The sequence below is a fragment of the Drosophila biarmipes genome, chromosome 3R (assembly GCF_025231255.1).
Source record: "Drosophila biarmipes strain raj3 chromosome 3R, RU_DBia_V1.1, whole genome shotgun sequence".
In the NCBI taxonomy this organism is placed as follows: Eukaryota; Metazoa; Arthropoda; class Insecta; order Diptera; family Drosophilidae; genus Drosophila; species Drosophila biarmipes.
This window is the reverse complement of record NC_066616.1, coordinates 3,052,541-3,078,909: the sequence shown is the minus strand read 5'-3', so window position 1 is coordinate 3,078,909 and position 26,369 is coordinate 3,052,541. Positions and strand designations below refer to the sequence as shown.

General features: G+C 37.6%; 2 protein-coding genes and 1 long non-coding RNA gene across 5 annotated transcripts; 1 reads left to right on the top strand and 2 right to left on the bottom strand.

The window, feature by feature from the left end:
- Positions 1-71: 71 nt before the first annotated feature.
- LOC108024980 (sideroflexin-1-3) lies at positions 72-6,242 on the bottom strand. Of its 2 annotated transcripts, none has more exons than XM_017095228.3 (7): positions 5,865-6,242; positions 5,345-5,519; positions 5,137-5,286; positions 4,915-5,032; positions 4,701-4,862; positions 650-777; positions 72-590 (listed from the first exon to the last, which is right to left on the bottom strand). In XM_017095228.3, exons 2-7 carry the CDS (start codon positions 5,505-5,507, stop codon positions 346-348), a joined length of 966 nt encoding a protein of 321 aa, XP_016950717.1. In that variant the 5' UTR covers positions 5,508-5,519; positions 5,865-6,242; the 3' UTR covers positions 72-345. The 2 variants fall into 2 exon arrangements, with proteins under 2 accessions (XP_016950717.1, XP_016950716.1); XM_017095227.3 differs by having other exon boundaries at positions 5,345-5,667; positions 5,865-6,239.
- A 2,039-nt stretch (positions 6,243-8,281) lies between these two features.
- Positions 8,282-25,699, bottom strand: LOC108024966 (probable sodium/potassium/calcium exchanger CG1090). 2 transcript variants are annotated; one of them, XM_017095205.3, is made up of 7 exons: positions 25,352-25,699; positions 19,280-19,486; positions 18,986-19,220; positions 13,498-13,787; positions 12,463-13,444; positions 12,071-12,259; positions 8,282-12,011 (listed from the first exon to the last, which is right to left on the bottom strand). In XM_017095205.3, exons 1-7 carry the CDS (start codon positions 25,352-25,354, stop codon positions 12,001-12,003), a joined length of 1,917 nt encoding a protein of 638 aa, XP_016950694.1. In that variant the 5' UTR covers positions 25,355-25,699; the 3' UTR covers positions 8,282-12,000. The 2 variants fall into 2 exon arrangements, with proteins under 2 accessions (XP_016950694.1, XP_050745065.1); XM_050889108.1 differs by lacking the exons at positions 18,986-19,220; positions 19,280-19,486; positions 25,352-25,699 and adding an exon at positions 13,853-13,877.
- LOC127011582 (uncharacterized) lies at positions 16,530-16,956 on the top strand. The gene is made up of 2 exons (XR_007764672.1): positions 16,530-16,687; positions 16,753-16,956. It is a non-coding gene; the product is annotated as an uncharacterized LOC127011582 (long non-coding RNA).
- Positions 25,700-26,369: the final 670 nt, after the last annotated feature.

Sequence of the window (26,369 nt, the reverse complement as noted above, 5' to 3'; positions counted from 1 at the left end):
TCGATGACCCGACGCCAACCACCATTCGCCCAGAATGGCGCACTGCGCGGTCCAATTGAAACAGTTCAAACTTCAAACAGTTAACAGAATTTATTTTTGGTTTCGTTCACCTTCACACAGTCACTGCCGGGCAAGCAGCAGCATCAATAATTTAATATCCACCGTCCCGAACTGGGGTGAGCGGTAATAATGTGCGGTCAGGAAGAATATAATGAGTATTTCAAACAAAACTCAACGGGCAAAGTGCCAGTAAATGCAAGGTGAGTAAATAAATAGGCAGCTGAATCAAGCAATATTGTCTTCGTTAAGCTCGTGACGTGCACAGGGGCTCAGGAGCTTAGGGGCTCAGAGGCCCTTGTTGAACCAGACGGTGTCCAGGTCCGGACGCTTCTTTTTAATGCTGTCGCGCACTTCCGATTCTAGCGAGTCCACCTTTATTCCCGCGCGCTGTTTGAAGAAGGCGCAGCCGAGGGGCGTGGCGAAAATCAGCACAAAGCCGCAGAAGAGCGTTTGAATGGGGGCGTTGGATCTCGGGTATTTGGCGAGGAATCCCCTCTTCTCGAGGACGTTCATCAGAACAGGGGTCAGAGCTGAAACAGAAGGAGGGTGTAACTATCATAGGTTTCGGTAAGCCCCATGGACGCCGTACTCATTCCCGGGATGGCCATGGCAATGCGACTCAGGATGACGGCTGAGATTCCCACAACGGCCGCCTTTTGGGAAATCCCCATCTCGTTGTTGTTCTCGTCGAGTAGAACCACTCCGTTTCGCAGCTCCCTAAATAGGATGAGTAGATTAAGTTAGCCTTCCACTTACGTTCTTTAACCGGAAGGGAATTCGTTTACATTGATAGAACATTCCCTAGACCTAATACAATTTTCATGGACAATTAAATAATCACAACGAAAAAGGTAATGTATTTTACCTTACATAAACAATTTTAGTACCAATAACTTACTAGCCCTTTTCTCAAAATTTCTCTCTCCGTTACAAAAGTTGGTGTGAAATAAATCAGCTTACTGATGTTGCTTCTAGCTGTCAATAAAAGTGCTACTTCTACCACTATACAGAGCCGTTTCGATCAATTCTCGGATACACACGATACCATTTTTAATTCGGTGCGCGAGCTGGGAGTCACTTCGGGGGGTTGGCAACACCAAAAAATACTCTGGTATTTCCCCCCAATTTTTTTTTGTAATCTGAGTACCGCGGTGAAAAAAGGTTCGACTAAAAGCGTATACCGTGTTTTTTCCCCTTGCTCTCTCTCTCATGCCTGGCGAGCGACTTTCGTAGGTATAAACACTATTCTATATGTACCCAAATTTTTTAAATGTATCCTAATTTATTGAAATAAAATGCTGTCAGGCCTGGATAACCAACACGTAATTTTGTCGGGATGTGTTTTTAAAAATCATGCATATCCAGTAGGTTCTCAGATTTTGCAAAAAAATCAATTTTTTTTATCCATAAATATCAATTAATACGACTCATTTAATAATTACTCTTTCACTGTTTTATTTGGCTTTAGAAACAGCTGCGGCCTAGGAATACAACTTGTTAAATATTTTTTGGTGAATCACTGTGGGCGGCAGTACCGGTAGTGGCGAAGGTCACCAAAGAGTGTGCGAAGAAAACTTCTAGATATAGCCTCAGAATTGAAAAGCTGCTATGATGGTCAGATTGTAACTACCAAGACTTAAGAAGTTTCGATTGGTTTAGGACAAAAAGTCTTAACAGTTTAAAAATAAAAATTTAGAATATTGAAGCTAACGGAGTTGGTGGGAATAAATGCCCCGGCTTTTAGCCTAGTTTTCTTCTTACTGAGAATTCGCGTCGTTGCTGAAATTCAATGTCCAGTTTAAAAGTAATTCCTAAAACAAGATTTTCCCTTTTCCCCAATATGAAATGTATTTTCCCTTTGCGGGTTTTTATGAATCCCTATTTGATTTTAGGTTTTTGGAGACCCTCTGGGTTATTAAGTAGCTCGAGATAGAAAACTTGTGTTAACGAATTTTGGAAAAACTAGCTAGTTTAGCGGAAAATAAAAAAAGGACTGCTTTGACTGGCTTATTTTTCTCTAAAAAGGTAATTCAACTTGCTAAGCACTCTACCTAAACAGAAATTGTATGATTTTTATATACAAATCTTAAGTTATAGCAAAAAGTTTTTTAAAAATCGGTCTTTGACAATTTTTTTCAAGATTGGCACGAACATTTTCTTTTAAAAATTTAAATCCTATAGCCCTGAGATTCCCTACCCTTTTTGATACGGGTTGAAAGGAATTTTATTGCTTATTTGAATGCCCAAAAGTATTCAACAGTAATTTGAAAAGAAAAAAATTCGTCTTAGATAATTTTTTAGTTTAAAGGGAAACATTTAAAAGTTTGTTATCGACATAACTTTTTAAAAAATAAATTTTTAAAAGCACGTAAAATTTGATGGTTTGCTATCACCAAACCTAATGTATAAATATTACTAAAAAAGTAAATAGAACTCTCATTTTATAGTTTCAAAAAACATCAAAACATTAAATGTACAGAAGGAACAAAGAAGGATTATAAGTCAAAATAAAACAGGAACGTAAAGAACTAAGGTCTTTTCAGCACCTAAACTTAGCTTTTAAAAGTAAAATCCTATCCAGAGTAAAACTCCGGGACACAGCTATACCGCAATACTATCAGGTTCAGTACATGGGCTTGATTATGGACAAACGATTTTTGTGCAGGCAGCACATAATAAAGGTTACAGCAAGAGTCTTGATAAGCTTCGAAAGCTTAATTTGATACTTAAAGGAACAAGTAAACTCAGCCTCAGCAGCAATATAGTGCTGTACAAGGCGATTGTGGTTCCTATAATGACAAATGTCCTTAGGGTCCACAAAGTGCAAAACTATGGGCTACGTACGTTTGCGAATGCGCCGTGATATGTAATAAACGGGGTCCTAGCTTGCGATCTTCACATCCCCAAGGTGCGAGAGCAGATCTACATGCACTCTGACCGTCTACTAGCCCACACCAACCCACTAGCAGCATCCCTGGCAAGTTAAACTTACAGAAAAAGACTGAAGCGTCGGCACTCTGAGATCTTTGGGCACGAGGACGTCATCAAACCGTCTTGAGACAATAGAGTAGTACTGAAAAGTACCACAAAATAGGAAAATCCTCTAAGGGTATAATGATTTCAGTCAGAAGTTTGCAACGCAGTAGTAGTACGTTTCCGACCCCATAAAGTATATATATTCTAGATCAGCCATGTCCGTCTGTCCGCCCGTCTGTAACCTCCTATGCTTGGAAATACCATTTTTTAATTGGTTTAGAATTTCGAATTAAATTTTATCAAAATGGGACGACTATATCATATAGCTGTCGTAGGAAGGATCGGAAAATTGGTGGGAAAATATAAAGAAACAAATTATAGCTTTGGGGCTTTTTGACATATTATCTTATAATATGGGGAATATACTTTTTTATATTATTAAGAATTAAAAATCGCTCTACTCTAACATATAGATGTAAAAAAAATGATCTGAAAAAAGAATGAAATAATTTTTTTTTTAATATAACTGAAGTCAGCAACAATCCCTAAAACTTTCACATGGTGTTACTAAAGTTGATTATTTCTTATATCTGTAAGGGTATACAAATACGGCTTGCCGAAGCTAACTTCCTATCTTGTTAAACCTTTCTTTTAACAAATGAGTAAACAGCAACAGATTTAATTTTCTAAATTTTAATTTTACCGTTTCCCAAAAACAAAGTCTTAGTATGAAATCGTAGTTTTTGGAATACCTTTCCATTTGTGTATCTCTCGTTGCGATCGGACTATCACAAGATTTTTTTAGATCACTAGTTGAGTCAATCTAGCCATGACAGTCTTTCCTGCCACCTTAAGTTTCTCGGAGGATGGTTGTATCGCCATAAAGAAATCCATAAAATATCCTCAACAAGACTTATGCTTTAGAGGCGGTTTTTCAGCAGATAAATTTTGAACATTTTGGGAGTTTCAACATTGACGTCAAATTCTAGTTTAGAATATTTAAAATAAGTCCAATTACGGGGGCACATAATTCAATATGTGAGAAAAGATCTGTTAATCAGTTTGTATTCTTAGCTATAACTATTCGGGAGCCTCAGGAGATATCTAAATATCATGGAAAACTAGAAAAAGCTCGTAGAAATTTAGCAAAGTTAAATTAAAACGAAATATTATAGAACCCTTTGGACTATGTGTGTAAAAATCTAACGCATACAAAAATACGATTTTTGTTGCATAATTTGGAAATAGCTTCAAGTGTACCATTAAGTGCACTTAGACTTGTCGAGGTAATCTTCCTTCTTTGTTACAGGTTTTTTGGAAGTAATTGTTCATATGCGGATTTAAGGGGGAAATGGTCTATAGCACAAATTTACAAAATGAATTCGATCAAATGTTCCAAATGCTCTGGTAAGTTGAAATCTCTGATAAGGAAAGCGGAATATACAAATTTTGTAAAACTATATGTTAGGAATAAACTTAACATTTTCTCTGTAAAAATAAAGGGAAATCAGCAACAAATGCTAATCGCCCTCAATCACTGCGTTCAACCAGACTATTCTATATTGAGCAGTTTGAATAAAATTAGCTTAGAGCAGTAAATAGATTGGTGAAAATAATTTTGAGAAGTTCGTCCAAAAAAAGTGTCTGAAGGAAATAAAACTTACTGCATCCGCATGCAGGGGATGTTGATGCAGTTGGCCGCCCCCACTGCCACCAGCGGGACCAGGCGGCCAACGAGCGGATTCATGTTCCTCACCGCCCGGTTTAGGGACAGGGCTGTGGCCAGGGCTCCGCCGGTCGCCAGGCAGTATGAGGTGATCAGTTGCCTAGGCGGGGGAAGAGTTTATTAATGCGAACGCCATATCAATCGGTACATACGGCTGGCTTATGGGCGAGGTGCCAGAGCGGTTTGTGTAGTTGACGATAGCGTTGAACGTCTGATTACACCACTGCCAGAAGACAACGGCGGAGGTGCTCTTGTAGAAGGCCATCATGCCTGGAAAACGATTGTGCTATTATTATGGTCGAGTTATTCAGCAGCGCGGCAGCGGATAGTTCCAATGGAGCCAATTGAGCCCCAAAAACGCCACTAGTACTCACCCCCCGTAATGATCGTGTTCATGGGCATCTGCGCCGCCATGCGCCCAATGACTATCTGCTTCTCGCCCGTCTCGGGATGGAACGCCGAATCGTATAGATACTTGGCCCGCCACACGTCGTCGATGCTCTTGCACTCGGGCACATCCTTACCTGCAAGTAGTTTGAGTTAGATCAGGTGGCCAAAGACTGCTCAGCGCGTCTTCCTTACCGGCGCGATACTTTAGTACGATCTGGCGGGCCTCCTCCAGTTTCGAGGGAGAGGCCAGCACGTTGAGCGGGTTGGTGAGCAGGAAGAAGTGCTTGGCTCTGCCCAAATACGAGTTCTGATCATATTTTGGCTCGTCGATGTTGACTCGGGGGAGAGGGCTCATGGTCTGGCTGAGCTATGATATGGTTGCAAACGTTTTGTATCAGTACAGAGTAGAACTAGAAACCAACAGTCGGTTGTCCGGTGCCACCAAATGTACCGTCGAAGTTGAATCGATGCTGTATGCTTCGAAAACTACGTTGTCGGGCAGCCTCTGAAAATAGCTGTAGCTCTTATCAGCCCGATGCTGGTGACCTAACTGCGGCGCGTTATCGCTGGTAAACAAGTTTCTCCCGACAACGCTTCTTTGCGCATATGTACTTATATGTGTATATGTAGGCGCATACAGAAACACTTTGCATATATGAGTGAGTACATAGGGAGGATTTTTAAAACGTAGTGTCAATGGTCGATAACCAACCTAGCGGGACGATGCTTTCAAGACTTCCCAGCGTTATATAAAGGGTCTGCGCCTATGATAAAATATGGCAATCTACGAGTCTTATCGGGGCAAACGCAGACAGCAGTCGGCAGACGGCAGACAAAAGAACAGGTAGCAGCGCACACAGTCGAACCGTATAGAATGTTTCCAGCCGAAGCACTTTCACCCGCACCGTTGCTACCACTTTGGCAGTGAATGGACGACTGAGCGGGAGACAGCGACACCGGTTGAAGCTCCAGAAAGCTTTCCCCGCTCTCCTCTCGGCAAGTGTGTATGCGTAACGGTTATTCTTCCGAAAGCTGAAAGGCGGAAAGGCTGGAAAGGGCGAAAGCGCGGGAGAGAGCTTTAGTGGATGCGCGGTACTTAACAGCTGGGCTTGCCAGGTGTTCTGGTCTGTTCAACCTTTAAAAATTACGGTGGCGGAGGTGAGCACTACCCTGTGATTCATTGATCACTTCTGTCAGTGACGAACATACGTATTTTACGGAAAATTTTGGAAGCTGCACTCATATGTGCAATTCAAAAGTGTTAAAACTGCTTTTAAACAGTCAAATTGATGGATAATTCAAAGCATACTTTACATAGCATACAAGTGCTTTATCTTTAGTGATTGTACCCGATACTCGTAGACAAAAGGGTATATCACCGTGTATGACACTATCAACTTCTGTGGCGAAAATGTAATATATATTATACTAAATATATACATTGATATCGTTGATATCAGAACTTTTGATTGTTGAAGGTGCAAACGTCACTTTATTTTCACCTCGTTAAGAGCTGATTTTGTTTGATATCAGAAGTTTATGTTTAACAAATCATGTTAGAAAGGGGTATACATTTCAAACATTTCAAGTTTTCTCATCAAATTTTATTGTCCTTTGCCAAAAGTTGAGGAATCTCAGGGGGTATAAACTTTGATATTTTATTTGAAATCGTTAGAGCCGTTTGGAAAAAATCTGGAAAACGACTATAAAAATTAAATAAAGAGACACTTTGGACAATAAACAAATGGTGTTTAAAAGGCGTACATGGTATTTCGAAATACCTTTTTAACGACTTGTAGCACAAGCCTGTACCTTCAGTACTTCACAAGTTATGGGTATACACAGTTTAGCTATTTATAGCGGTTTTCTCGCCAAACTAGCTTATACTGATTTGTTTAACGATGTCTAGAATTTTCAGGAAAATCTTGTTTGGCCTATTACTTTTGAACGGAGCGATTTTCTAGGTTAATAGCGAGGGGTAATTATCCCCACCGGCCCCAACAGATCAAAATGTCCTAATTTTAACTTTTACCACTTTTTCTCCCACAACAATGGATTTTTTTAAAAACTTGGTAGGCCATTCTTTTAGTTTTTTCGAAACAATTATATTGATTATCACTCGAAACAATCGGACGATTACTGTCGATTTTCATTTCTTCGTGTATATATACATACATACATAGTAGTGACGCTCTTCCTATATAAAAAAGATCAAATTCGTAGTTTGAGGCGTAATTAAGGTCAAAAATGTGTTGAATAAAAGCGAAGTGAATTGTTTTCTAGAGTTTTGTGTATTAAAACCTAGAACTATTAAAGTGCTAAATTTTAACTTGTGCGCAATAGTTTAATTTGGAAAAAATGATTTATGGATAGAGACAATTTTTTATAAGTGTCGGCATGCATTAAGAGAGTGTTTCAAAAAAAAAAAATATTTATGATAAGTCTAATGACGTAGGCTAAATAATTAAATATTTGGAAAGTGTAGGTGAAAAGTGTAGGTAAAATAAGTTTGTGTGAGACTTTGCTGGTGGAAAATAAGAAAAGTTTAATTTTGTCTTCCTTTGTATTTTTGTGCCACTGCCCACTATTTTTAAAGGTTGGTTTTTGCAACACATCTTGATAATAATAATAAATGGATTATTCATTTGTATGCAGTTAACTTTCTTTTTTTATCACAGAAGTGCTAGTGCGAGAAAGTTCTATTTAGGCTTGCTTTTATAAGTTTTATAGTTTCCGACCCTGTAAACTATATATATTCTTGATCAGGATCTCTAACCGAGTCGATCTAGCCATGTCCGTTTGTCTGTCCGTCTGAATAAACGATGAGAAAAACTAGCAAGTTTGCATTTGGGATGTAAATTGATTCCCTGGAAGCATATCTCAAACCCTCTCGCACTCCTTTTGCCTTAGTCCATAAAATCTCCCACGGGAACGACGTGCAAATGTGTAGAAACTTGCTGGAGTTAGTTTCCTTAATTGTTGTTTTTCATCTTAACAGAATTTAAGCGGCTATGAAGCCTCTGAGCTAGTGAGTACGTAGTAGCTCTTATGGCTTGGGCTGTCATCAAAATATTAATCTTTAGATACTAGAAAGCACCACGTTTACCACACCAAAATCCAAAAATCCAATTGTTTCTTTTGTCTCTATTAATGCATTTATTTCCGAAATTCATAAGACTAAACATAACAACAACAGTTTTTATATTAGCATTACTTTTTTTGTGTTTTTATGTTTAATCTCACCAAAATGTAAACGTTTTCGACCCGAAGTTAAATTTTAAACAGGTTTAAATATAGTTTTTGCAAACAATTACGACTAATCAACACAAATTTCAGATGTTAACATTTACTGTATTGTTTTGGTATAGCATGTTTTAGTTTTCAATATATTAATATATGCAACAAATATTGTACATTGTATGTATATGTTGGTAGATATATATCATTTTTATCATTTGATGGTTTTGTGTCTACTTGCGCCTCTAATCCTTAGGTAATTTGGATTTTCATAAAAAAACAAGTAGCATACAGAATTTTATATATGTATATCTCTTACAGGTGCATTTTTGTATTTTATACTGTTAGAAGTAACACGAAACAGGAAAACGTTAATTCTCACAAGTTTGTTTATTTAAAAAAATTACATTCGCATGTAAACGTTGTGTTAGCCTTATTACAAAATCGAAAAAAAGGTCTTTTGTATATTGCACCATAGGTTTTTTGTATATTGCACCATATCTGAGTGTACTGTTATTGTTTAAACTAAAAAAAAAATTTATGCTCTAATAAAGATTCTTGATTTATTTTTTTTAAGAGTAAGAAAGAACCTTTAAATTGTGTTGTAGTTATAGAGTTGCAACGTAATGAGCTTTTTCTATATGTAAATATTTTCAGTAGACGATTGTTTGTATTATTTAACGATGATTTTTAAATACGCTTATTTGTGTATATCTGTTTAAGTTGCCTTTGGTGCCACCTCCCTTCAACTTATATGGCTCATGCTGTTTTACATTGAATATAAACCGATTCTAAAATATTATTAGAAAAAATGCTGTGGCTTTTTATTGTCATGTCTTTAACAATTTTAAAATATTTAAATATTTTTATTAAACTTAAAAGTTATTAGAAAATGATATATTTAAAAAAATATAATCCGACTTTTAATAGGAAAACTATAATGGTAATACGAATTTAAAGCTAATCTATTTTAAAATTTTTCGAAAAAATTACGAGACCTAATATACGAACACATAAAGCTAAATATTTGTTGTACCTATTATCCTTAGCTTCACATTTTTCAGACCTAATACTTAAGAGATCTCAATTCCCTTACAAAGGAAAAGAGACAGGCGGACTTCGACTTCGACTAACCAATAAGCAGGAATCATCATCACTTATTGGAGATGTATAATTTGTGTGAAAAACATATAAATAATAATCATAGCATAGTATGTAGTATAGTACAGTATGCATTTAATTTAAAAAAAATTTTTTTTTGGTTGTTACGATACCGTTGAGCTGTATGTTGAGACACCAATGGGCATTAAAAGTTGAAGAACCGTAGCATTACTATAATTTTTAACGGTGCCGTTTATGTTGTGATTAATTCGTCTCTGGAAGTTGGTTTACATTAATTAAACTACAAAACAAAACTGTCAGAAGGGTAGACGAAAGCTACTCTGGGTGACCGGCCTGATTTCATATACCCGTTCTTATTGATCTTGGTCACTATTCGAGTCGAATTAGTCATGTACGCATCAACCTTCCTGCCAGTCCACATGAACTGCTATTTCGGAAACCACAAGTGCATTTGTAAAAGAGGTCTGTTTTCCACATTTTTCTAAGATTTGTAAAAGTGTAAATGGGACTTTGTTTTGTTTGTCAAAACCTATCAACAAATTGTTCAATCGAATCACTCTTTAGAAATATATGGCCAGAGATCTTATCGCAATGCAAATTGGGAAGAAATCGCTAATTTTACTGGGAACAAAACGCTTTTCTATCATACACATAGTTCCAGAAGCTAGTATTGATGCAAGTACCTTGACTATCAAATATCTGTTATTCACCTTACCAACTTACAAATACACATTTCACTTGACAAGCGGAATAAAATAAAATTTATTTTAAATTATTAATTTGATTTAATTAATTTAATTAATAAAGCGTTGGAGCGCGCCTAAAAAAAAGGACAAAGTGCAAACAATTTGAGTGTTGTTTTTTAAATCAAGGAGCTAACTTCACTGGAAACCCAGGGTAGCCTACGTTTAGCATTTTGACAAAATTATTTTATAAAAGTCAATGTTCCCGGCCTACGTTCATTTCCTCAAATATATTTAAAAGTTATCCTTTGTGTGAAATATGTCGATGTATTAGTTCGTATGCATTTGAATATTATTTGAGCGCGTTCATTAAGCTATGCCCACAAATTTAGTACGATTAGCATTGATAGTTGTAAATTTGAGTAAATATACAAGTTGTATACTTTCCGTCTTAGGCTTTTATGATTAGGATTCAATGTAATGACCACCTGCATCAACTTTGATTGCACAAAAATTAATTAGCTTTTGCTAATAACTCAGAAAACCAAGGATTTAAAAATTACTCCCGGTTTTAAATAGTAGTGTTAAATCTGGAACAAGGCTGGTTATGAGCGCAAATTGACTTGAAGTGTTTAATATGTCTTTAATAGAACTGGTTGTTATTTACAATAATAAATTGACACGATTAATTGCCTTTGTGGTAAATTTATTTGCACTTTTCTGTTTTTTTGTATCTATTAGGAAGATTTTTTGGGGTACATATAAATCTTGCATGTAAATTTAGCTAAACATAAAACAACAACAAAGTAATAAAGGAATTCGTTGTTCTTGTTCAGAGTTCAAGACTCTTTTGGTTTGTCTCAAAATATCCGTTCTCTGGGTTAAAACGTAGCTCTTGAGTAATTTCCATAATTTAAGCGATTTGATACGAAAGTATATACATACATAACTATTTGACTGTGGTGTGGTACATTTTGCTTTGGTATTTTAATCCGTACCAACATTAACTCATTTGTTGTTGCTCTCTTTATTCTTAGTAGCATATATATATATATCCCTATCTACATTTGCGTTTCTGCTTTATATATACTGTGTTTTATTACATATGTATGTGTACTTCTCTCTGAATTGGGAAACCTATTTTTATCCCTAAACAATATTTATATAACAAGTGTTAAGGTATTACAGATGTGAATCATTTTAAATACCGTCGTCATGTTACTTAAAATAAAAGGCCAAGAATGTAAATTTCATAGAATTTCTAGGCTGAAAACCAACTTTAAATACGTGGGGAACTGCTTTAGTGGTCCTAGTGAGATCTTGTTACGTCCGTTACCCGTAGAGTAAAAGGGTATGCTTTCTTCGGCGAAAAGAAAGGAAACGCCTTTTCCCCATAAAATATATATATTCTTGATCTTAATGATCTTAGATGGCTGAACGATCAGTAGTAAAAAATGTATGTGAGAGAAAATAAAATAGTTTCTCAATTTAAAAAGAAGCACCCCTATATAGGTTGCTAACTTCCTAATTGTTATTTAAATACATACATATGAATAAATATAGTATAAATGTACATTTATATACTTTTGCTTTTGCTCTATCGACTCCACTTTGTCCTGGTGCAATGTAAAAATCCATGTAAAACGCGTTCCGAGTATTAAATTTTTCCATTAATTAACGTTAGGAAAACGTTCCATCCATTCTGGCATTGTTTTCCTTTTAGTTGAGGCTATGAACTCTACATGTACATATGGTATTTGGTGCTGGTAATGTGATTATACGTGCGTTGCTGACATCTTCGGGTTATTAGTATGTGCCTGAAATGGAACAGTCCAGATAGGGAGGTCTTAAGATGGCATCAATGGAGTATACTCACTGGGGCACTCGGGTGGGTTCATGTAGCCAAAGACATTTAGTTCGTAGAGCGACGCCAATGTAATAAAGAACAGATACCAAACCATAAGGATAATGCCCAGTCGCTTGTCCAGTTTCCAACCGTTCAGGTGCGTAGAGAGGATCAAGAAGACAACGGTGGAGAAGAGTGACAGCGTGGAGTAGGCTAGCCCTGAAAATGAACACGGAAAGGAAAGACAGAGGAGGAAAGAGAAAAAGAGTTCTCAGGAATTAGACTTGAACGGGATTAGTGTTACTACTTTAGCTAGAGAACGTCTAGGACACTCATGCCGGACACACCACACTTTGCTCATTTGACGAGCTCTACGAGATAGATAGACACGCAGATATGGGGACATCGGGTTTAGTACATACCCTTTGAAATAACGTTGACGTGCGAGCCGGGCTTAATGATGGCCGTTTGTATAAACCAGGGAAGACCTAAGCACACTAGTATATCAAAGACATTTGAGCCAATTGCGTTCGACACGGCCATGTCGCCGAAGCCCTCTTTGATAACGGCTATTGAGCTTAGGGCATCCGGGACGGACACGCCAGCGGCAACAAACGTCAGACCCATCACTGTGTCCGGGATAGCCAGCGTGGACCCTATCACTGTGATCATCCACACCATGAAGTAGGAGTAGAACGATATCCACACCATTGACATGAGGAAAGTGAATGGGTACCAGTTTCGATACTGTTCCTGCCGGCAGTCGGGCATTGTCTTCTTGCAGAGGAAGTGAATCGGATAAACCACGTACCAGGCAACCAGGGCTGGCAGCCCTCCCTCCGTTGGCCGGAGAAGAGGATCGCGCCGAGGCTCCCGCTGCTTGTCAGTGGACTTATAGTAGTCAGCTGCTCCGGCCGGAGCGGACTGGGTGGGTATCACCTGGCCACCACCTTTGGTGGTCGCCGCCACCGCTGCAGCCTCGCCGGTGATCACGGACTCGGGCTGGTCGGCGTGGTAGCCCATGTTCTCCTTGCCGATCTGTCCCATGCCCCAGTCATCAACCGGCGGTGGATTAGCCACTGGGTTCGGCTGGCTCTCCTCTCCCCAGGCGGCGTTCGGGTCCCAGCTGGCATTGGGATCGCTGTAGTTCTGGTAGTCACTTTGCGGCTCCACTTGGATGCTCTCGTTGTCTTTTGGGGCTTGTTGTCCCTGAGCATGTGCAGCACTTCCTTGGGTGTAGGAACTCTCGGGGACGTTTTTGTATGTCACCAATGCCGACTGTTCCTCCTTGCTGGGAAGCTTGAAGGGTAGGTTCAAACCCAGCGCCCACCGTTCCAGCTCTGTGTTGAAGTGGAGAGCTACACAATATCCAACGTAGCACAGAAGCATCACTACTGACTCAAACTAAAAAAAGACCAACGGTAAGATAAGATATCTTCCTATTCTTTCGAACTTACGCAGGATATGACGTCGTTAAAGATGATTATCAGCATAACTAGGATGGAGACACAATAGAAGAAGCAGTCTCGCACTAGGGGCCACCAGTTCAATTGGCAGACGGTGCCCGAGCACAGGGCGCAGACGGAGATCACAAACATTATGTTAAACACGGCAGAACCTATGACCCCGCTTATGCCGATGTCATCCTTGGCAAAAAACACTCCTATTACCACAGTGGCCAACTCAGGTGCAGAGCTTCCGGCAGCCATAAACGTAGCTCCCGCTACATCTGGCGAAAGCTTTAGCTCTACAAAATAATCAGAATTAGTGGTGCTTAGAAATCTCTTTTTCTAGGAAACTCTAAAATCGTACAATAGGGGCAGAAAATAAACCAGAGCCGACACCAAAAACATTAATCGATAATTAAGTGTTTATCACTGTAGACGTGATACACCAATCGAAAGGTATTGCAAAAACTAAGAACATTGCTTACCAATATTAATTTGTTTTGGAGAAAAAGTGGTGAAAGTGTAACAATTGGATTTGCTGTATACGGTGGGGATAAATGCCACACTCTAACCTAGTTTTATTCTTACTGAGAATTCTCATCGAATGACATCTCATTTGTTGAAATCCGATCTTCCGCTCAAAAGTAATTTCAAAACAAGATTTTCTTCTTCTTCCTAAATCGAACATTTTTCTCTCTTTTTTGTGGGGGTCTATGCATTCCATCTTAGTTGTAGGGTTTTGGGAACCCTATGAGTGTATAAAGTAGCTCGAGATACAAAACGTTTGTTCTACGACTTTTGAAAAAAAAACTGCTTGGCGTAGTAGTCTCTAGACATATGTACCATATGTCTCTGAAAAGCTAATTGTATTTGCTAAATACTCTTCCTTAGTGACAATTTTTTTAAATTAATAGATAGGGTTATGACAAAAAGTTTATTTTTTAAAACCGCTTTTTGACTATTTTCTCAAAATTGAGAATTCTATTTAAATTTAAAATCTTATAACCCTTGAGATTACTCTACTTTGATATAATTTACGGTTTGGAAGTTATTAAGCGATAAGTAACTGTAGTTTGATTTGAACAAATTCTTATCAGACATTTTGTAATTAAAAGGGAAGTATTTGAGTTTTTCATCGACTTAAACTTTTTAAAAATAAATTATAAAAAGCCCAAAAAATGTAATGTAATACTATTAACAAACCTCATATATTAGTACAGCAAAAGCAAATGGAATCCCATTTTATAAACGATTTTGAAAACAAGGAAGGAAACTAAACCGTGGAAGCTTTGTAGGTCGGTATTTGTATTATTTTGACATTCATTATCGGATCCTTCTATTGCAGCTGTATGGTATAGCTATCTAGCTTCAATAAAATATTACTTTTAGAACTTGAAATAGAAACTGAAATATTTTTGGCTGAAGCGAGCAGATAAGAACATTTTAGAAAGTGTATTTATTAAGTCGAATATTATGTACAACGAGTATTGATGGTGCGCGATCGCCACGACCCTTTCCTCGTTAAGAGGTGGTTTAGTTTGTTCCGTCTGTCCCTTTCTCCGTCTGTCCTCCTGTACGTCTGTCCGTTTGTCCGTTTCTCAGTACTACTGCATGTAGTATATGAGTCGGAATGAGCCGGATCAGACAACTATATCCCGTAGCTCCCATAGAAGTATTCAAAAAAGTTTTAAAAATGTTAAAAAGAAACTACATCTTTGGTGTTTGACAAATAAACATTTAGTCTTAGCAATTCATTCTTTTAATATTTTAGAATTTAAAATGCAATTTTAAAATAAATTGGATCAATTTATCATATAGTTGCCAAAGCAACGATCGGATATTTAATGACAAACAAATACAAAGAAAGTTTTTGGCTTGCGAAATTTTGGCGCTTTACTGAAAAACTAAAAACCTGCCTAAAATCAGCGGTTGAATATTGATAATATTTCAAGGAAAGATATAAAGATATAAGAATACTTTTAGCGCTAAACTTTTGGTTGAATATTGTTAATATTTCAAGGAAAGATATAAAGATATAAGAATACTTTTAGCGCCACATGGCGCATAAGCATAAAGCACCAAGTATTAATAAAAACAGCTGATTTGCTGAATATGGTATGCAATCTCAATTGACTTGAGTTGTATAAACCGGTTGTGTTGGTGTCTAAAAATTAACAATAACAAATCGTTGTGTCATAAAAATACAAATAACCAACCATGAAATTAGATTAGCTAACAACTTTTGTTATACTTGTAATTGGAACATACGTGAAAACATTGATTTATTTCACATATCAAGTAAAAATCGAAAAAATATGTCGCTTGTTTTCATTTTCAGGTTATACCTATATACCATCAGCTCTTTATTTAGGTTGAGTAGCAGCTAGCAGATAGAGCTAGCAAAGTCAAATAATGCTGTACTCCTAAGCTTTGGATTTTTCTGATTTACTGATTATTCGAACGATTTCTCGCTGACCTCGCAAACAAATCTTTGAGTGTCAATTTGAAAAGACAAGGTGTGGGTAGTAACCGAGGGAGCCGAGGATCACATTTTTGGGATCAATTTGGACCTAAATAAGTTTTAAAAGAATGAAAAATCTTAATTGATTCTATTTGGTATAATTGTCTTCAAATCCGTGGTCTCTTCGAAAACAAAAAATTGTGCCTATCGTGCAAGCAAATAAGTTATCGATATATCATTGTAAGCTCAACGGTGACGGTAAGGAAAAGACGACGAATGTGAATTATTATACCCGTTACTCGTACAGTAAAAGGGTATACTAGATTCGTCAGAAAGTACCGTTTCCGACCCCATAAAGTATATATTGTCTTAATCAGGATTACTAGTCGAGTCGATCTAGCCATGTCCGTCTGTTCGTATAAACGCTGAGATATTGGAAACTATAAAAGCTAGAACAGCAGAAACTGGCATGTCTATCGACTGACCTTAACAAAGTTTGCCACGCCCACTCTAACGCCCACAAACGGATTATACGCTTAAATCTGTCTGCCGCCCACATAACATCTACTGAAATAGCTGATAGGTGGCGCCGTAAAATACAGCTTTGCTGCTCCATTTCTCTTTTGCTCCCTTTAGGTGAATAACGGGTATCTGATAGTCGAGGCAATCGACTATAACGTTCTTCCTTGGATGGATGTGTATAATACTTTACTGGTTCGGACGGTAATACGCATTTAGGTATGTGCATATAAACGCTTTTGTTTTGCCTAAAAATACCAAAAATATGTACATTTTTTTTTTAGACTCCAAGGATTGCATACGTACACGTTGTCGATGGGATTTCATAAAATACATTATACAACTTTAATTAAAACAACATCCTTTTATTAAATTAAAAATGCTAGAAATTACTCGTGACCAATTATCCTACTTCAAAATGTGACCCGTAGTGCTTAACGTCTTTCTGACACCAAAAAGGATCAAAATAATATTTTCGAAAATATCAAGTTTTATGTTTTTCATATCAGAGATTTTTAGACACTCAATACGATCACAATGACACTTAAGGGGCATATTGATGACGCTTTTTTTTGGATGCACAGTAGTCGGGCTTCACAAAAGATATATAAAAATATTTATAAATACACTATACAAAAATTGAGCAAATCGTAATACTATTTCCTATAGCTTCCATAGAAATGATGTCTTCAATGCTTGCGCTTATATAAGAGAGCAGTCGTTTCTTTTTCGTATTCGTAGAGTAAGAGACTATACTAGATCGAAAATCGTAAATTTGAACACTATTATCTCGGAAACTGTCAAGATTGTGAAACGGCGTTTTAGATATAGATTTCTTGACCTTCACCCTTAGTTTGATTTGCGAATATGCCATGTCTACTTTGACATCCACAAACCGCACAAAACTATGGCGCCGACAATTTTTATGCTTGAAAAAATGTAACTGTTATCTTGTAGTTTCGTCAGTTTATGTACAAACACTCCGGCTTCTACTTTTTTATTCTATACAAAAATTTAACTGAAATGTATTAGCTTTGGCAAGCCGAATTTTCTATACCTTTGCAGGTCGTTCCCATGAGGGCATTTTATGTTCAGAGCTTTCCGATTTTTATACCCGTTACTCGTAGAGTAAAAGGGTATACTAGATATGTCGAAAAGTATGTAACAGGTAGAAGGAAGCGTTTCCGACCCCATAAAGTATATATATTCTTGATCAGGATCACTAGCCGAGTCGATCTAGTCATTTTCGTCTGTCCGTTTGAACGCTGAGATCTCGGAAACTATAAAAGCTAGAGCTAGAGTAGGACTTGGCATGCAGATTTCTAGGGTTCCTGCGCAGCGCAGGAGTTCCACGCCCACTTTAACACCCACAATCCGCGAAAATCTGTAGCGCCTACAGTTTTTATGATAGAACAAAAATTTTAACTAAAATGCATTTGTCTCATCAATACCTATCGACTGACCCAAAAAAATGTGCCACGCCCACTCTAACGCCAACAAACGGTTTAAATGCTTAAATCTGTCTGCCGCCCACATAACATCTACTGAAATAGCAGCATAACCTTCTAAGGCTAGATCGACTCTGCTAGTGATCCTGATCAAGAGTATGTATCTTTTATGGGCAAAAACGTTTCCTAGTATATGTTGCATACAAACAAAAACAAAACATGTTAGAAGGCTTTAAGGCGGCACAATAAATGTTACAAAAAAAACGAAAACTATAAAACTATATTACAAATATGCAAAATTATACCTAAATAATATTTAATAAATTTATAATTTTATTTAAGTTCCGAATCGTACGGATAAACAACATTTTGGGTAATATGAAACTCGTAAAAAGTTTAAAGACTCAGGTCGAATCGTTGGACCCCAAATTTTGTTAATTGTTTGTTTGATATTTGGAGTTGCTAAAAATCTTTTCGCCGCAAAAATATAGGACCGACCAATTAAACTAATTTTTAGATTGAGGTAAATATGTAGGCAAGTCAAAAAATAAATTAAATTTGCTTATCAATACATTTTAATTTGCCGGACTACATTGTTCATTAAGAAGTTATGCCCAAATATTGTAATCGCCTCTAGGTGACCCCCTAGCTATCTTGCTTCGCTATTTGTATATGTCCACATACACTCAGCATACTCAAGGTACTCAATCTAAATGATCTTCTTTGTTTATAGTCCCAGAAATATCTGCAAAAGGCCATTTTACGAAGAAAATTTGTTTGTGTGTACGTAAAGGACCTTGTGCTGTGGGGGCTTCAGCCAGCCTACATACTTAATGTGACCGCAGTGTGACCGACTAATTGACTTAGGAGAAACCCCGATCGAAAGTGCTCCGTAGCGACTATCACATGTCAATCAAGAAATATACTTGACCCACTATACTTTTTCTCTTTGATAATCAGTGTAAAGTTTCTACTACGGTATACAGTTTATACCATAAAGACCTTGAATCAAAAGACTGTGCTTTTTCTTTACGTTACACAATTTTAAAAGTCGCGGTTTTAAGCTCACCCTCACACAGCCTATCCAGACTGGCCACAAAGTACTCGTCGCACACAATGGCCAAGCCGAAAAATGTAAAGACGGCCACCAGAATGTGCAGAATGAGGCCGCCGTGTTGCCGCGCCCACTTGTTCATCAGCGGCTCGGGGAACTGCTCGATGGCCGGAGGCGTGCAGTTGTCCCGCTTGGGTCGCCAGGTAGGAACGGCAACATGCACGGGAGTAGATTGCGTGGTCACCTGGGCCTGCCAGAAAGAAATAAATTCCTAAGTGATCAGCAGCTTTTGAAATCTTTACTGCTCACCTCAAATGCCGGTGTGGTTTCCAAAACGGTTTCCTGTCCGTTGGTCTCTGTGTCGCCGGTGTCCTCGGCCAGACTACCCACGTCCAGCGGCATGGACTGTCCTTCTTTTATGTCTCCTTTGGCGGAGTAGATGCTGACGCAATAGTAAATTAAGAAGAGCAGCCCCATGTTCCACATACGGGCGCGGCGGGATCTGTGACGTACAATCTGTAAAATAGAGATTTCCTTAGTGTTGTTAAGACAAGAACGGGGTATAGCTTCGCCTTGCCAAACCATTTATACCCTATAGCTCTTATAAGAATAACAGGAAAAAATAGTTTAAATGATATCTTTGGTGTTTTTTAACATATAACCTTCTACGCTTGGAAATAACATTTTTTAATTAGTTCTGAATTTTAATTCTGCTTGCTGTTAATTTTCTTTCTTTCTTAGTTGGTTTACTGTAACATAGTAAAATATTTAAATACATACACTTGCGTTTGGACATCGATATTTTTTAGTTTATTAGCCTTTTTTTAAGCAAAGCAATACGTCTAGCGGAGAGTGTTACGTAAAACGCCACAATTTTCGGAGTAAGAGTAGGCGTGGTATATTCGCGTAACTAACTTGCGCTGCATTCAAAGCAAAATCCTTAATCCCAATTTCTGTTATAGTTTCGGAGATATTAGGGTTTAAATGTACCATATTTTAAAGTTTGTGGGCATTATCTTGGGCGTTGCAGCCTGCGTTCTACCTGTTACATAATTTTATTTTTTGATTTTTTTGTGCCTCTTCTGGGAAACTGAAGTGTATGATGAAACCAAACAGAAAACGCTTTCCATAAAAAGTTATGGACAAAAATGTAAATATAAAACGTTTTGTTTGCTCACAGAAATATTTGTTGCTTATACGAGATATTTTTATATATAAATATATATATTCTTGATCAGCGTCACTAGACGTTTCGATCTGGCCATGTCCGTCTGTCCGTCCGTTTCTACGCAAACTAGTTCCTCAGTTTTAAAGGTATCGGGCTGAAACTTTCCCAAAAGTCTTCTTTCTATTGCAGGTAGTATATAAGTCGGAACCAGCCGGATAAGACAACTGTATCTCTCCCAAAGGAACTATCGGGGAATAAAATCAAAAAATTATATCTTTGGTGTTTTTTAACATACGAGTATACCTTTCTAGGCTTGGGTATAACATTTTTAAATTAGTTCTGAATTTCGAATTAAATTTTATCAAAATCGAATGACTATATCATAAAGCAGCCATCGGAAAGTGAGTGGTAAAATAATATGAAACAAGAAATGAAGATAACTTCGGCAAGCCGAAGTTTGTATACCCATGCAGTTATAAAAAATAATAAACTTTAGTAAATTTGTGAAATATTTCATTCCTTATTTTAGACAATTTTTTTTGACATCTATCTGTTAGAGTAGTCCGATTTTTATTAAATTGAATTCAAAATTCTTAAAAATATAAAAAATTTATTCCCAATATTATAAGATAATATGTCAAAAAGCCCCAAAGCTATAATTTGTTTCATATTATTTTCCCACCAATTTTCGTTTCTATGACAGCTATATGATATAGTCGTCCGATTTTGATAATTCGATTTAATTCGAAATTCAGAACTAATTAAAAAATGTTATTTCCAAGCTAAGAAGGTTATATGTTAAAAAAGACCAAAAATATAATTTTTATTTCATGTTTTCCGACCAATTTTCCGATCGTTCCTATGACAGCTATATGATATAGTCATCCGATTTTGATAACATTTAATTCGAAATTCAAAACCAATAAAAACATGTAAATCTCTAACAACAAATCGCAAACAAAAATCATTTTACACCTATATACATAATAAGGGTCGATTGATTGAATATATTTGTGGGAAGTTCGACTTAAGTGCTTCAACCATAAGTAGTGTCATTACTAAAATACAGAAACTCTCTGGGAAATCTACCCCGTTCTTGCCGTCCGATATCATTAACTTGCTGAGAAGACAGGAAAATCCTAGAACAAAACAAGAAACCCTTAATACTATACTCGTATATCAAAACGGGTTTACTTTGCACAAATTAATTAGATCGTAATTTGGAGTACTGGAAAGAAATAATATTTTGTGATGAAAGCAAAGTCTATATATTCTGATCAGATGCGGAATAAAAGTGTAGCGAAAGTCCGGTGAAGAGCTTAAATTAAAAATGGTGGTTCTGTACTCGTTTGAAGGATATTTGACTATATTTATAGTAAATTTACACTCCAGTGCCAACAAAAGTGTTTTAGCTCGATATTCGTAGAGTAAAAGGGTATACTAGATTCGTCGAAGTATGTAACAGGTAGAAGGAAGCGTTTCCGACTCCATAAAGTATATGGGACCGCACATCACAAGCAGCAATTAAGCAGCTTTTTCTAATAAGCCATTAAGCCGCTTGAGGCGCGTCTAAGCTTATTGTCTCTATTAGTATAAGAACAGATTTCCATGCAGCATATATCTATCTATCTAGCACTCCTTTTAGCTAATATCAATGACATCGACTATAGCGTTCGTACTTGTTTTTGTAATCCATTTTACCAAATGAAAGATATAACATCTTGGTAACTTTGGAAGCTTTGGAAAATTAAACAAAGGGCGTATAAAAACTGTGGTACGAGGAGGGTTCGGCAGTCAAGCATCTGCAGTAGACCCAGGCTACCATTGAACTTTAAGTAAACGACTATATGGCTTTGTTTGGGTAGCTGCCCTTTGCTACATGTTTGCTGCAGCTTAAGCTTGGTGTCATATTTCTATCGACAAACTGCAGACACAACTGTTATGGTTGCCTACCGAAACCCCATTTAACTAGAGAAAATAAGGGGAATATGCTTGCATTATCTACAAAGCGGTTTTTAGACACATGGAGAAAAAAAATTGTTTCACATAGGTTTCCGGAAGTCTTAAAGCAACAGGTACACAAATTATCGTAATTTTAAAATAAATGATTATAAATGGCACTACCAACTTTCTTCTTATACCTTAACAATTTAAATTCATGCTTCTTGGGAGGAGTGTTAATATGTTTTTAAAAATTGTAAATTCCAATCAATTTTGAAATGCTACAGATAACACTGTAACATGTTTTTTTTTTCAAGACCCCAATCCAGTTGGTAATTAAGTGTATGGTCCAATTGAATCGCCTTTTTGTACCTCAATAATAGACAATAAAATACAATTTCGGCTTTAAACAAGAAAGGAAGTTACCTTCGGATAGCCGAAGTTTGTATACCCTTGCAATTATAAAAAATAATCAATAATTTTTTTAAATTGAATTCCAAATTCTTCAAAATATACAAATGTACATTCCCAATATTATAAGATAATATGTCAAAAAGCCCCAGAGCTATAATTACTTTCAAATTATTTCCGACAAATTATTCGATCGTTTCTATGACAGCTATATGATATAGTCGTCCGATTTAAATAAAATTTAATTCGAAATTCAGAACTAATTAAAAAATGTTATATTCAAGCTTATAAGGTTATATGATAAAAACTCCAAAGATATAATTTTTATTTCATGTTTTTCGACTAATTTTCCGATCGTTCCTATGGCAGCAATATGATATAGTCGTCCGATTTTGATAAAATTTAATTTAATAAAATAAAATATTATTTCCAAGCGTAAGAGGTTATAAGAGAAAAAACACCGAAAATATAATTTTTCAATATTATTTTACCACTAATTTTTGGATTTAATTCGAAATTCAGAACTAATTTAAAAATGATATATCCAAGCTAAGAAAGGTATATACTTTTTTTTTTAAATTTTTTCCCCGATAGTTCCCATAGGAGCTATAAGATATAGTTGTCCGATCCGGCTGGTTCCGACCTATATACTACCTGCAATAGAAAGAAGACTTTTGGGAAAGTTTCAGCCCGATAGCTTTATAAGTGAGAGACTAGTTTGCGTAGAAACGGACGTTTAGACGGCCGGACAGACGGACATGGCTAGATCGACTCGTCTTGTGACGCTGATCAAGAATATATATATATATATTTATAGGGTCGGAAACGTCTCCTTCACTGCGTTGCGAACTTCTGACTGAATAATTTCAGTCCCTCTGCAAGGGTATAAAAAAGAATTATACATTTTTGTCATGTATTGATAAACAAAATCAAATCAAATTTTCTCTTTTTAAAGTAAAAACAAATTTAATCAAGAAATACAGGTACATAATTCCGTCTGATAAAATTTGTTGTGCGTAATAAGTAAGATGCCCTTTTTCCTATACCCAACTCCCAACTGCCCAACTCTGAGTAAGGTTTATTATATGAGCGTTATGAGTCGTTTGCGTGAAGCAATTCGTTTTAAACGGCTAGGACAATGGGCACCGGCTTACATTTCACTCGTTTTGTGTGACCATTTTTCAAAATATTCGACGCATCTCGTCCGCAACCACCGTACTGGTTTTGAATTTTGCCAAAACTAAGGCGGCCTCTTCGGGAACGCGTTTCAGGTCATGGCCATACTGAAAGGGACTAAAAGGGCATGTTTCCGGGATTATTGGTGTATTTCTTCGGGACGGGATTTCTTTAAAGGGTACGAGCTTAAAGAAAGGTTTGTATGTTACAAACAAATTTGGTTTCTTATTATTTTAAAATTAATTGTTCGATACTTCCTATGGCAGCTATATTATTATAGCAGTCAAATTTGTATGCCCATTACTCATATAGTAGATTCGTCGGAAAGTATGTTGAAGATAGAAGGATGCAGACCCCATAAAGCAAATGTATTCTTGATCTGTCCGTCCGTCTGTTTGTCCGTATGAACGCTACGCAGCGCAAGTTTGTTTTTACTATGACGCCCACAAACGACCATGACATTAAAACATGTCTAGCAGATTTGGAGCACGAGTGAATCTTTCGAAAGTGGAATTTGATAAGAGCCGAATAACATTTAGTACCACATCCATATTTTAATTTAAAAGATTTGTAATTTAACTTTTGTTTTTTTGTGTACTTTGACCACGATTTTTTCAAAAATGAGACAACGTACAGTTTTTAAGTTTTACAAATAATCGTTTCAAATTTTGCAGCGCTTTGCTAGGCCAAGAAATAATCAGATTTTGTCGACCTGTGTAGTGGTCGAGGTCCCAAATTTCGTACTTGTCCTGATTCAGTTTCAGATCTCATCGAGTCGTTACTGGAGTGTCCACCCTGTAACTCCACCTTTACACCCGGTGCCCTTAATCACGACAGTTCCGAAGTAACAACAAGCATAGACGAGACGCCTCTCCATAAGATTGGCGAAAATGCTTTGTTATTGACAGTTCTGGCATAGGTTGTTGTTCCTGCTGCTGCTGGTGTGATAACAGCGCGAAATTGAAGAAATTGCCAGACCGACGGGCTCTCTCTGTCTCTTTCAGAAGAGAGGTTGTGGGGACTTTTACCAAAATGTACGAGCGGCCCTGGGACAGAGACAGCATCGTGGTGGGTGAGGGATGCGAAACCTCGGCGGCGTCTGTCTGACTGAACAACTAACGAAACCAAAACCACCACACCAGTCCGCAAGTCCAGTGCCCCCCTTTTGGGCCACTCGGTCATGCCGCAAAATATCGATTTACAGTGCGCCGCTTCTGCCTCCGCCACGGTCTCCCTCACTCCTACGGGTGTTGGGTAAGGTTGCAAGAGCGGGATGGCGCAGTGTTTTTCGCTTGACTTTTGCCGTTAGTTACCGTTGTTGTTAGTGCTGATGCTGTTGTTGCCTTCGTCGGAGCGCTCTGGGGGAGGGGAGTGAAAACCCACGATGACGGCGTCATCTTATAAAAATAAATGACTGGGCTAACTAAATGGAGAGGAGAAAGAGGCGGCGGCAGGAGACTCTTAATGACTGTGTGGCTCGGCTTACATCATACACGCTCGTGTTTTCCCTCAGAGGCGCAAAATAACAAAGCACGACGAAGCAAAGCGGTGCTGTGCCTTAATCGTTCAACAAGGACGAGTGCTGACAATTGACTTGCAATTTGCATTAAGCCGAAGAATGGGGATAAACAAGGCTCAGCAGATAAGGCCTGCACCTTGCAGCGCATTTCATAGTCACTCTTTACCATTTCGCAGGGTCCTGGGGGTGCTGCTCGAGGGTTGCTCTCCACGGATTTTTGGACCCGTTAATTGCAGGCGGTAGTTGGATTCAGCGGAAAACAGATACAGAAGAAACCGTTGCCTTGGATATCATGTAAGCATCAGCCGGAGAGTGGAGTTCACTTGACCAGATGCACTAGTTCATCGGGGCCTTTGTTAAAGCCTCGAATCGTTGCGTTTGCGACAAAACTAGCAGATCATTTTACAATCGACCGTTTTTGGCCTTTTTCGCCGACGAGTGTGTGTGGTCGACTCGAACACCTCGCAAGACCGAGACGGCGGACCGAACTAGATTTGTTTTCCACCGATGACGTCTGAGCGCGGACTGATGCAGCGTCGTCGCGTCTGCCACACAACTTCGTACGGACGGAGCGGACGCCGCGTAAACCCACCACAGCCGAACGCTTCGGCCGGAAACGTAAGGTGCTGCGCCTGGCGTGTGCGGGTGGCATGATCAGCGCCATCTATGGACCGCTTTTCTAGCTACACTCCAAACTGCGTTAGACATATTTCTTTTTGCCGATAGCTTAGCCAACTCTGAAAGGGAGTGAGCTTATAACGACAGGCAGATGCCATCGACTTTGAACCCTTCAGAGGGTTCAAAAATGCTAGTGTAAAAATACACCTTCTAATAGTAAGGTGAACAAAAATACTATCATTTTTTTGCATTTATAAGGCCACACCACTATTTTTAAAATCAGTACAGTAACACGTAAACTAAATCTAAAAATATTGACTTTTTCCTTGCCACAGCTTATTTTGTGCAATAACATTGGGAACATGTAATTTGTAAATTGCCAGTCGCTAATAATTTATTTTTCTTGTAAGCCATAGTGGGGCACTTCCCTACCTACAACGTAACCAAACTCGTGTGTTATTTTTTGTTTAAGATTTTTATTCGAATACGTTTTTGGTGGTCATTTAAAAAAAAGATTTCAACACCATTTTGTCTCCATAAAAATATTATAATCAATCGAAATGATT